Source organism: Grus americana, chromosome 2, assembly GCF_028858705.1.
Source record: "Grus americana isolate bGruAme1 chromosome 2, bGruAme1.mat, whole genome shotgun sequence".
Lineage (NCBI taxonomy): Eukaryota > Metazoa > Chordata > Aves > Gruiformes > Gruidae > Grus > Grus americana.
This window is the reverse complement of record NC_072853.1, coordinates 120377558-120389589: the sequence shown is the minus strand read 5'-3', so window position 1 is coordinate 120389589 and position 12032 is coordinate 120377558. Positions and strand designations below refer to the sequence as shown.

At 43.0% G+C, this 12032-nt stretch overlaps 1 protein-coding gene across 5 annotated transcripts in view; it reads right to left on the bottom strand.

The window, feature by feature from the left end:
* Positions 1-47: 47 nt before the first annotated feature.
* ULK4 (unc-51 like kinase 4) overlaps positions 48-12032 on the bottom strand; it is a 257174-nt gene continuing 245189 nt past the window's right edge. For 3 of the 5 annotated variants that reach the window (XM_054814067.1, XM_054814068.1, XM_054814069.1), the window contains exons 35-36: positions 3495-3583; positions 48-468 (exon numbers count right to left, since the gene is read on the bottom strand). In XM_054814067.1, the coding sequence (XP_054670042.1) occupies positions 384-468; positions 3495-3583 (174 nt within the window). In that variant the 3' untranslated portion in view covers positions 48-383. The remainder of the gene's footprint in view (positions 469-3494; positions 3584-12032) is intronic. The other 2 variants (XM_054814066.1, XM_054814065.1) reach the window with 1 other exon arrangement.

Genomic DNA, 12032 nt, shown 5'->3' with positions numbered 1-12032 from the left:
TCACCTGGTCAGAAAAAGAGAAATACATGAACATCTCTAACAGCAGCTTAAAATAGTGAACCACTTTATATTGTGAAATAACTATACTATTTATTTAATTTACACTTTTCAAACTGGCTATCAAATATTTGCGCTACATCACATAATGCCAGCAAGGTAAAGTAATAAGAATTCATCCTTACAGGGATTTAAAAAAAAAAAAACACAAAAATACCACCCCCCCACCCCCCCAAACAAGTCCCTGAAGCCTCCAGCGTCACACATACATTCATACACACAGCTACAGCTCAGCTTGCTAAGTTACATCCGCTCTCCTGATTTGAAGATGTTCCTGCAGGAATGAGCAACTTGCACATTTGGGTAAGCCGGTCAAAAAAAATGGTTCATTTGGCAGTCTTGGTATTTTCATGTCCCACTGTTCTCAGAATTTCAAATGCCAGGGAAGCAACAGCAACATCAGCATGAGAGCTAGGAATTAAAACCAGTAACATCTATTAGACATCCTCAGGGGAAAACTTTTTGTTCAAATCCCACATTTGTCTTTTTCTATGCTGGAAGATTCTTACTAGCCATTAACTGCACTGCATACCCTGCTTTTCTGTTAAGCAGCGCCATGCAACTAGTGATTCTGTCCTGTAGCAAATCCTGTGTAAAAATTAATTTCAGCTCAAATTCACAGTAACTGCTACCTCATTCAATCTCCTCTGTAAAAAGAACATACAATTTATCATGCCCCCCCCCCCCATGAATCTACAGACACACACACACTTTGAGCTTGAGAGAAAAGTGTGGGTTTTGGTTTTTGTGGTTTTTTTTTTTTTTTTTACACATACAGCCCTCAGCATCTTGGTGCTCCACGCAACGAGGCAGGTCCACCCAAGGTGTAGCCCACCTCCTGCAGGGAGGACCAACTGCACCACCACATAGAGCTCTGCCAGGTTTGGGATCTTCCCCCTTCACTTCCTTGCCTAAGTTTTTATTATACGTATTTTGCCTATTTTTTTCCTTCTGGAAACACATTTTTTCCTAGCTATGGAAGAGAGGCTCTAACACATTACCACCAGTCCACAGAAACAAGTATTTAATTTTTTTTTTATAGACTACCATCCCTCATCTTTAGCTTAGAAAGGACACTAGTAGATCAATCTGCAACTTCCTCAGTTGCTGCAAACAACAAATACCTACCGGCGCTCCATGTTTTAGGGAACGCAGAGCTAGCCAGGAAACCCAAATGATCAGCCCACACTATGTAAGTCAATGTCTTAATGAGCAGCAGTTTAAACCACAAAATTTAGCAATCTGAAACAAATGCATCTCAGCAACTGTCTTCAGTGAAAAAAATCAATGGCTACGATGCCACACTTTAAAGTGCAGATTTGATTCCACATAGCTACTCAGGGGAATGGGTTGGTTCTGCGTCACTCTCAAAACTGCCCGTTCTGACTAGCTGAGGATGTATCGCAGAGGAGGAGTTTGGCGATCCACAGCTGCTACACGGCAGCAGGAGAGCACCGAAAGCAGCCTGCAGTCAAGCAGCGCCCCTCTCTTGGCACGTGACTGCTTGGCTTGGCATCCGAAAGATTAGAAACCTGTCTGCAAAAAAAGAGCAAAGCAAAAACACTCCTCAATCACTGCAACCCAGTGATAATGTGTGGGTGGAAGGGCCTGGGAGTTTAGACTACTCAGAGAATGGCTTAGATCCAGGATCTCGGTTGTAGCCTTCTCTAAAATGTTTCCAATTCTGCACGAGATACAGAGAGGCTTCTTACCAGGGTTCAAAGCACAGGTGAGGAGACCAAGTTTATTAGGTCACAAGGAATATTCTGGGAAAGACGCCACATAAGGGCACCTGGGGAGACTGCAGAACATCCATAAACAAAACGGCCATTCAGCTAAAGCTGGTTAAGGCTTGCTAACCCCAGGCTTCTCCTGCCTGCCAGTTGCCAATCTGAGTCCATCACAGCCCCGAGATCCAGGCTGAATCCCTCCCAGTTTCCTCTGGAGGCAAATGGATGGGAACATGTGTTCCCCAAATAAGGGGAGGAGGGAAACGAAATCCGTGAGCTCCGTGGAGCTCCCCTGTTGCTGCTGCAGCGCGCAAGCTCGGCACAGCAGAGGAACTTGGCTTACCCTAAAATATCAAAACACTTGCCATTGGCAGCAGCTAGAATTTGGTCTACGGAGCATCTTGTGTCAAATAAGAGGGTGCTGTTTATTTTGGGCTCTGTAGTACTTGGTTTTCTGAGTACAGAAACGTATAGATAACAGACAATTAGAGGAAGTCAGAAAAGCAGACTCAAAGACAGCAACTGGGCTGCCTAGTGCATCTCAGACTGAAAACGCTACAAGATATAGTGAAAACTAGTTCTAAAAGAAAAAAAGCCCATCTTTCCCAGCTGTCACCTTCAGTGGTGGTGTCAGTGTCTCCCCTGGGAAGAGGTGACGTTTTATTTTAGTTAGATAATTTAATGCATCATATGAAAACCCGTGAGTCAGCAGCTGAGTATGCAAGAGGGACGCAGACTGTTCTCAACAGGTTTGGTTAGTCCTCAGCATGCATCTCCTCACATTCACCATGTCCCAACATTTCCTCTCCACATCTGCCCACATCCCCCCTTCCTTCCAACACAGCGTACACCCTGCCATCACGTCGAGGAGCCAATTTTCCCAAACAACTCACCCATATAAAGCCTGCATTTGGGAGCACAGAAAAGATTATCTTAGTATTTCAAAAACTGATCTATAAACTACAATTTCTCTATGAATTTCAGTTCAACTAGGAGTGAAATGCAGCCTAACAGCCCACGGCAGGAGTGTAAAATTTGTTTTGAGGGGCAGAGAACAGTAATTCATTCATTCATATGTCCAAGGGGGATTAGATGAGGAAAAGTCTACAGGAGATGAGCTGAGGTTTGGCCAACTTGTTGGGACTAGCACCTCTGTGCTCACAGAGGCGGCCATGGCATTCCCCAAAGTCTCGTGCCTTCTCAGCGAAGCCACAAGTATTCTTAAACAAAAGTAGTTCTGTTCTTTAGCTGCACATTTTAAAGTAATCAGCTTGCAAGCGCACAAAACACAATAACTTTAAAACAGGGCACAAACATTGTATTGTGCATCTAGCCCACTCTGCCAGGAACCACTGACCAGTATCCGGTTACAGAGGCCAAGTATTTGGAATAAAATAATATATTTAAAAAATAAAAATAAAAAATAAAATCAACACATGTGCGCATGCATTGAGCCAGACTGTGCAGCACACCATGGCTCGCCGCAGCTGGGGATCAAAGCACGCCGCTGCCGCCGCCACAGCAGAAATACGGTAAACTCTGAATGAGAGGAGTTTGGAGGAGAGCAGTGTAGGGAGGGGGGCCGGGGACAGAAACCTGAGAAGCTTGTACTGCACAGAAGGCGATTACAGGAGAAGACCATCGCAGACAAAAGAGGAAGCGAGCACTCTCAGCCCTGGAAATTCCTGGAAGCCTGAGGGAACTCACCTGGCAGTTTGGGCCAGGCTCTCTAGAGTTTGGATAAGAGCATCGCCATCATTCTTCAGGCTCTCTGAGCGTTTCTCGTTTGAAGTTATCTGGAACAAAAAGAAAGAACCGTTATCAAAGGCTTAGCATGAAATTCCTCTCTGTCATTTTTTGTGGGATAGGGGAGAGGGAAACAAGTTAGAGCATTTATTACAATTGTAAATGGAATGTGACATTAAAGAGACCCAAGAGAAAGTCCCTTTTACTGAAGGGGACTGAATTTTAGGCACAGACCATCTAAAATGTCTTGGCTTAATTAACGAGATTCACTCTTGTTCTGAGTCCCTGTAAGTGTGCAAATTCACACATCACAGTCTGCCAATCCTGATATCATCCTTAGTTCCAATGCAAATAAATTTAATCTGAATTCCAGGGAGATCTTGGGGAGGCAGTCATTTTCATTTCTCACTTCAGGGAAAAAATAACCAAGGTTGTATCAGCCTTCAGATCAGGACACGTGGGGTTTCTCTGAGAGGAGCCAAGTTAAAATCACTGCAACCTTAGCCGTTGCAAGTTGAAATTTTTCTTGCCCCTCATCAGTCATTAGGAATATTACCTGCACAGGACTGTCACCTACAAAGCAGGGGACTGAGTAACCAAAGCTATATGCCCTTTCGTGTCAAGTGAATCCTGACCGCAGCTGATTTTGCTGCTGGTGTTTTTTATCACACTAATCTATAATGACTGGTTTATTGTTTCTCCAGCCTCAAGTAGTATAACTACACAGCTCCAAGTGGCCGCGCATTTCCTGACCGGTTAAGTGGGTGAACGGGAAGGTCACGGGGGACATGACATGAAGTTGCACCGCACCGTGGCACAGACAGACACTGAAGACTTGGCAGCTTGCTGAAGAAGCTCTTGTCTCTCAAAAAATTACTGAAAAAAAGGTTTGCGTGTCAGTTCCTGCTTGCAAAGGTAAATAAATCTTGGCCAAAGAGAAAGGAAAAGAGGAGGACCCGAGCAGCTACTTATTTCAGTACCGGAGGAGTTGATGCTTGAAACAACAACTTCTGATCCCAAAATCTGGCAAGGACATTTAAGCTTTAGCATGTTGAGGCTGGCCCCATTTACCATTGATCAAGCATCTGGGCGATACACCTTCACATCTCCCTCTTAAATCACAAGAGAAGCTGTATTTACAGCTGCCACCCCCCCATAATTTATCAGCAGCAATTCTGCAACAACAGTGTCACTACATCTATAATCATAACATCCTGTACTTAAGCAGTAACAGGGAACAGAGACCTGTCTGAAGTAAACTAAAAATGTATCCCATGTGTTGGAAAAAACCAGTGATGCCGTTACCTAAATACAAACCATTGGTAAATCCTGATTACAGGTCATTAAACCTTTTTACTCCCTTGAGGTTTCTATCTGATCCTTTCAGTTTCTATTTTGGTAATCCACTCTTCTTTACTTGTCACCCGTTAGATACAGAAGATGTTTTGTAATCTAGATTCTGAATGTGAGAACGATGACACACGTAATAGTAGCAATATAGTTAGAAAAGTGGTTTCGCCACAAGGCATTGCTTTTCATTTCTACAGAGCGCTCGTGCCGCTACCAAACACTTCCCCTAACACTTCTGCGGCTCACCAGCCGCTGCCACGTCCTTTGCACTTGCCACATTCGTGCCCCTTGTTTATCCTGTGCACTTAAAAGAGGAAGAGGTCACGGGGGGGAGGAAGGTCACTGAACGCTGCATCATGCTCCATAAAACTACGAGGTCAAATAAAGAGATATCTCTAATTCTAATACATCCTAACTCTTGGATGCTGACATCTGTACAAACCTCAGAGCCTTTTAACAAATTAGCCTTTGTGCGTTATACAGAGACAGAACATTCAAAATATGCTCAACTGTAAAATCTGTACCAAGAAAAAGTTTTAATTCTAAAATGCTCTATTTGAAACAATAACTTAGTCCAGCTGAGTCACAGGGTCTGACGATAAACTTGCCCATGTTGCAGCGTGCCTTGTGTCATTATTAAGAGTACATTTCTGTGGATACAATACATTTGAATGGAAAAGATTAAAACGGCTTTATATGCACAGAAATCGTAATGAACAGAATAGAAGGATCCATGAGATCGTCTACCCTATCTCCCTATTATACTCCACGGCTCAGAGCAGCTTTCAGCCACAAGCAATGGGCTGCTGAGATATCCATCCGTAGGGGCTGCTCCCCTCTCTAACAAAATGCTTCAGTAAGATCCTTTCAGCAGTAAAGGTGGAACCAGAAGGAGAGAAAGGATCAGGCCTTTAACAGCATGATCAGCTTGTCAAATTAAGTCTAAACTGAATTTAGGACATACTTTCTTGAGAGCATCAACTGGCCTCATATAAGCCAAGGGCTGTTGGTGAAGAACAGACCCATCCAGTCGGCAGTGCCACCTGCACGCACAAACAGGGAACCTGCACGGCCAAAACGTGGCTGTAGGGATTTAGGTGGGCAGCTGGGGTTTCCACACCCTTTCTCCATCACCAGTGTCCAGAAAATTGCTTTCTGTCTACCACAAGGCATCTGCACCCTGTGCCCAGGAGAGGATCCATGCTATGGTAGCAGGAAAGCTGCAGGGTGAGCTGCCAGTGCCCTGTGGCCGGCTCGACCTCAGCTGCCTGTGGTTTTTTGTCAGTAGTCCCCATGCTGTTACTGCTCTGACCTAGCGGCATTTATCTGCCCTTTATATCAGTCTGTGTAGTGGATCTGATTGCTCCCCGAGCGATCAGAAGGCTTCTCGCATACGACAGATTAGATGCTGCTTCACATAAGGCTCATGAAAAATATTGGCTGATCTGAGGAATCACTGTTCGCTTTCAAGACCCAAGATAAAACTTTACCTGTGTTTCTTATTTAAGAATTGTGCCAGTTTTGTCTTCCTTTTGTTCCACAGATAACAATAAATTATGGCAGCACATAAAACCATCAGCAACCAAACTTTTAGAAACGAATGTATTTTTCGCTCAGTTTGTTATCTTTTTCTTCTACCCAGCATCGCTGTATCTTTTACCCACACCGGTCCTACTTCTCATTCACTTGGAATTTTAACAACTAGTTTAATGATCTCTTGTAATATTGCTATTTGTTAGGGCTGGCTACAACACAAATTCAATGACATAATCAATAGCTATTTCTTTAATTAAAAATGTAATTAAATCTCAGTTTAGTTGTATACTAATTGCAATTTAACAAGAATTTCAAAATGGCTTTTCTTTATTAAGCTAATAGCCATTCAGCAGCTTTCCTCCCTTCAGTTCTATTAAACAAGGATGAGCCATAAGGAATACCATAATTGGTATGTAAAGATCAGTATTTCCTAAAATTTAGGATAGCTGTTCAGGTATTATGGTGCTGCTGAAGGTGAGTGCAGGAAAAGATACGATATGAAACATTCGCTGGAAGATCGTCTTCGCTAATAAATTGATTGGATTCTTGGTCTAAGTAGAAGTGATTTTTGCAATTCAAGTTTCAAGAAAGCATTGAAACCTAAGGGACAATTACTTTTCTTAAGGCTGGTTTCATAATACTGAACTGCTTTCTCTGATTAGTCATAACTCACATTTTGTAATTTATAACTGAGTTAAATGACCTAAGTAGTAACCTACTCTCTCACTATTTTGAGGAGAAAGAAATTCTCCTGCTTTGTTGAGGTTTCAAGTAAACCGTAAGCTTGATGTCTGTGAAGTAAGATGCAAAATATCGATTGGGTAAAAATAAGGAGCTTTTTATTTGAAACTTTTTTTGGTTGAAGAAAGGCCTCAGGAGCATATTTAGCTGCATCTTCAAGTGTTATCTTCTCAAATAAATAACTGCCGGAGATGTTTACCATTTCCACACTCAGCAGATGCTTTTCTACAAGCCATCACCCTGCCTGTATACACGGATGCAAGCAAGGCATGTCATAAATGCGCTCTCTCACAGACTGGCTTTTTCTCTTTCCCAAACATGCTCAATATTTTAACCTCGTAAAGCAATGCTTCCTTACTTTTTCCTCAAAATTTAATACAATTAAGCTAATTACCTTTGCAGGATTAGTTAGCTCAAGCTCTCGCTCAACTTTACCAACACCAGCTGAGAGCAACCGCACAGGTAACGCAGGAGCCGCTGTGGGATGGTTTATCTGAACCACCAGATAATCACAGGTCCAATGTTAGCATCACTTGAATATCGACACATGCTGTGAATAAAGTACCACTTATCCCCAGCTGGAGGATGTGAATGGGAATTGTATCTTCAGATAATACTGTAGTAAAACCAATCACCAATATATTTTTCCCTATATAGAAGATGAAATATATTTTTAAAAATTGAGTTTTCAGAATAAAAAAAAAGATTAAATAATTAAGCACACTCCTGTTGCCCTCTAGACACTATTTCAAATAATATCTTCATAGTAGGTGCTGTCCTCACAATTTAAAATGTGCATCTCAGACTTGTCATTCCTGCCTCCACCTTTGGCTGACGGCACTGTCAGTAGGACACAGAGCCTTTCATCCCCACCCAAAGCTGCTGTTTCAAATGCCGTCCGGTGACTGAAAGTTGATGGCTATTCACAGCTGCTTAGTGTGACCTTATTCCCATTTTTTAAGGAACAAATGTCACAAAATATAGTGGCGTCAAAAACATCGCTATAGCTGATGTGACAGCCCAGCAAATAAGTCAATGGGATGGTAACTTCAGAAACGAGGCACAACGCCTGGGCTGGGGGAGAAAACCTTCCAGTGTTGCGGCCCATCTTACGCCTATCCCAAGGCATTTAATGGTACTTTTCCTCCCAGGCTGTCAGTGCTGAGCTATTCACAGGCACTGCAGTAATCAAACAAAACACGTCACTTGGTTTGCCATTCACAGCTCACGATGACATGGCCAGAAATACGCAGCCATTCCTTCTTAACGGAGGAGCACACTAACCAAGAATATATTGCAAACAAGGACTCGTTCAGGTGAGCATCTACGTGAAATAAAACTAACGGATCCATTGATTGTGTTCAAACTTACTAAACATAAATATTTCTTTCAAAATAAATCCTTCTCCGAGCATATGCATTGAGCTGGCATTGCCCAGAGGAGATATATCAAATGCATCCATCACTTCCCATGACAGATCTAACAGATCCGTCACTCCCGTAGCCCTGCACGCCCAATTACTCTTGCAAAGTAATGCAGCCCTACCGTTGCGTAATGAAGGGCCAGATCCAATAAAGCATTTGGAGCCTATGAAGCAGAGACTGTAACGATCGCGTTAGAGGTGTCAGCCCCCAGAGAGGAATCCCAAGCGGAGACCTAGATACCCGCACAGTGCGCGGGCAGGGTGTACTTGCTGAAGGGCATGGAAATCTGTGCATTGACCACGAGGTTATCCGAGTTCCTTCTCCTCTCTGGAGCTCAGACTGCTAACACAGCAAATGAAAACTCACGGTTCAGGCAGCAGAGACCACAACTCCAACCCTTTTCTCAGTGCCCCCGCACCAGGCTACGGGTTCCCGTGCTCTCCCATAGTCCTCTCCCCTTTTCTAGGCAAGCAAAAGTCACATCTTTATTGCTGCAGCACAGCTCCCACCAGATGGGGAGATGCAGGGAGGTTTGGATGGTTCCCGCGCAGTGAGTGAATAACACCACAGCATGGGGACTCAGCAGGGAGGCAGCACGGCTCTCCAGGTCGCAGAAGTTAAGCATGAACTCTCATTTACCAGGGGAGCACTCTAGTTATTAGGCCAATTTTATACTCGTAGCAGAAATTAAAATAAATAAAAAATAAATTAAAACCAAACCAAGCTAAACCAGCAACAAATAATCCCAGCTATCTACAGTGGACTTTTGTGAGATGTCTAATCTGGAATTTGTTAGACGTGCTCTAGGCAGGCACATGGGACTGGACCCTTCAAAGAGCTTAGGTGCAACCAATTTACAGGTTGTTTAACGAAAATTAATGGTAACTCTTGCCAGGCTATGCAAGCGTAGCAGAGGAACACCCGAGGACAGTGTGCTCGCAGGGACACTGCACTAGCACAGCCACGACTTATTTTTGCTCTCCATAATGTATGATAGCTCACGCTAAAAGGGTAAAAACCTTCCTGGCATTTCCCCCCCATCGCAGCATGCTTCCTTGCTACTCTTCTCTCCACACATGGTTCAGCTGGAGAGAGACAGACACAGAATGTGTGTGTGTGGGAAGAACAAATCAAGTTGGACAAGTTATATTTATGTTACTAATTGCCAACTCATTTGAACAGGCCTGAGCAATGTTGCTGGACCATAAAAACAAGAAATGAAAGTTACAAAAGCATGAGTGTTCCAGGTGTGCTTTGGCAAGCACATTGCAGTCAGGGATTGCAGACACACAATTACAAAGACTTTGTGGCCTTCAGATCCTGCAAATACATGTGAAAACAAGCAGGTATCTGTGACAAAAAACCCCCCTACATCAGACAGTTTAGCTCTGATTTGAGAGTTCAAAAATCTTCCCCCCCCCCCTTCATGAATAAAATTCTTGTTCCACTGAAGTCAGCAGCAAACTCCTTTTGACTTTGATAAGGCCAAGATTTCATTCGACATGTTTTGTTTTCTTCTAATTTGTATGTGTGTGCAGGTTTATTCTACGTTCAAAGCAATTTCCACCGGTAACTTGGAAATGTACCAGTTTCCCGGCAGCCTGAAAGCCACGCTGTCTCGAGGACTATTCACAGAGAGACAAGGAATGTCTCCCACACGCTATATAATGGTTAATTGATTTTAGACGTTTCTTGACACCTTCCACTTTGAGGCTATTCTCTGCCCTTCAGCACATACCTAACGCACACAAAGGCATGCTCTGTGATTGTTGTAAAGTTGTAAGATTACCAACTCTAAGGGGCATTGTCTAAGCATAAGAAAAGATTCGTAAAACTGCAGGGTAATTATTGAACAGAACACCACTCTGTCTTGTTTGATTTTTTGATTTGGTTTTTATTGCGAGCAGTGGTCTCAGCTTGCTTTCAGGATATACAAGATGTCTTTATAATCCAGAAAATATCCATTACGACAGTTTCCATCCTCTGCAACTAGTAAGTTTAAAATATTTGACTTAATAGAACTGAATAGGGCAACCTCTTCACATCCATTAGAACCAACTGTACACAACAACTTCATTAGCAAAAGTAAACTGCAGTCCTGTCTGGCAAAAGGTGCAACATAGTGTTGCAGGGTTGACAGGCTATGCATGCTCATAAGCCAGCCCAACATCAATATGACATTAAAAATAAACGCTTGCCACCCTGTTGCTCATGATCTCATCCGCAAACACAGGTTCATCTGTCGTCTGCATGCCAATGACTCCCTGAAGTACCACTTCAGACTAGTTTCACTCTGTCCAAACAATGAACCCAGCCAGCCTCAAACATCAGCTTTAGTAAAATGGGGCCACGGACTTAGCTTACACAAACCTCACAAGCCCCTCCGATCCCTCTTCCCGCAGCTCCCAGGCAGCTGCCTGTCCTCACCTTGCTGGATCTGATGAGACCACCACCCCCAGGTACGCTTCACCCTGATGGTCTCGTATGACCTCCCCCCTAACAAAGGGAAAGGGGAAATCCACTGGAGTAATTTTTTATTACCACAGCAGGTCCAATTTAGGCTCAGATCCTACATTTATGTTCCTTTAGGAGCTCTCACAGAGGCTCCTGGTTGTTTTAGAGCAAAAAACTCTAAAACCAGTTATGAACACACACTGTAAAACAACACAACAGATTCTCTGCATATCTAGATTTCCCCTCAAGTTCATCATTCCCTGGATCTGAGAAGGCTCTCATTCCAATGTCCTTCATAGGCTCTCTCTCTCTTCATTGGCTTTTCTCCTAAAACAGCTTCTGACAAGTAACTCCCAATCTCTCCTAAATGTTGTTTCCTGTAAATCTTTTTCCAGTGCTGCTGTCTTTTGCGGTGTAGTAATTCAACTCGGGAATAAGATTCCTGAATGCCAGCATCTGTCATACCTTATATTTCCCCATAAAAATCACAAAATAGTCTGACTGTGAAGGTTTTTTTGGAGTTATAGCCAACTTTCATTGATATGCTCCATGGGTTAGGGATGGCTTTTGTTCTTTTCATGTACATGTTCTTTTCATGTTCATCTAGTACAGCTGAACCTAGATCTTTCATTGTCATATTTCATGCTATAACAATTCAAATAATTTCAAATATTTATATACTTGTAAGGGTAAGAATCATTACTACAGATATCTCACAATTAGGAAAACCAGTGACACCCAGAACATACTGGAAAGTGCTGATCTTTAAATGGCAATTACCATACAAAAGTATGCAAGCAACCAAGCAATTCATAAATGCTTTTATATCTAAGGACACAAACACTTGAGCAGCCATGCCTGTGATGCTTAGGTAAACCGGACAAACCCATAGGAACTGCCAAGCAGTTGCATTTAATTGAGGAATTTGAGTTTTAATGCATACAGCCTCAAAAAAACCCCCAACCAAACAACCCCTCCAACCTGATGTTGCTCC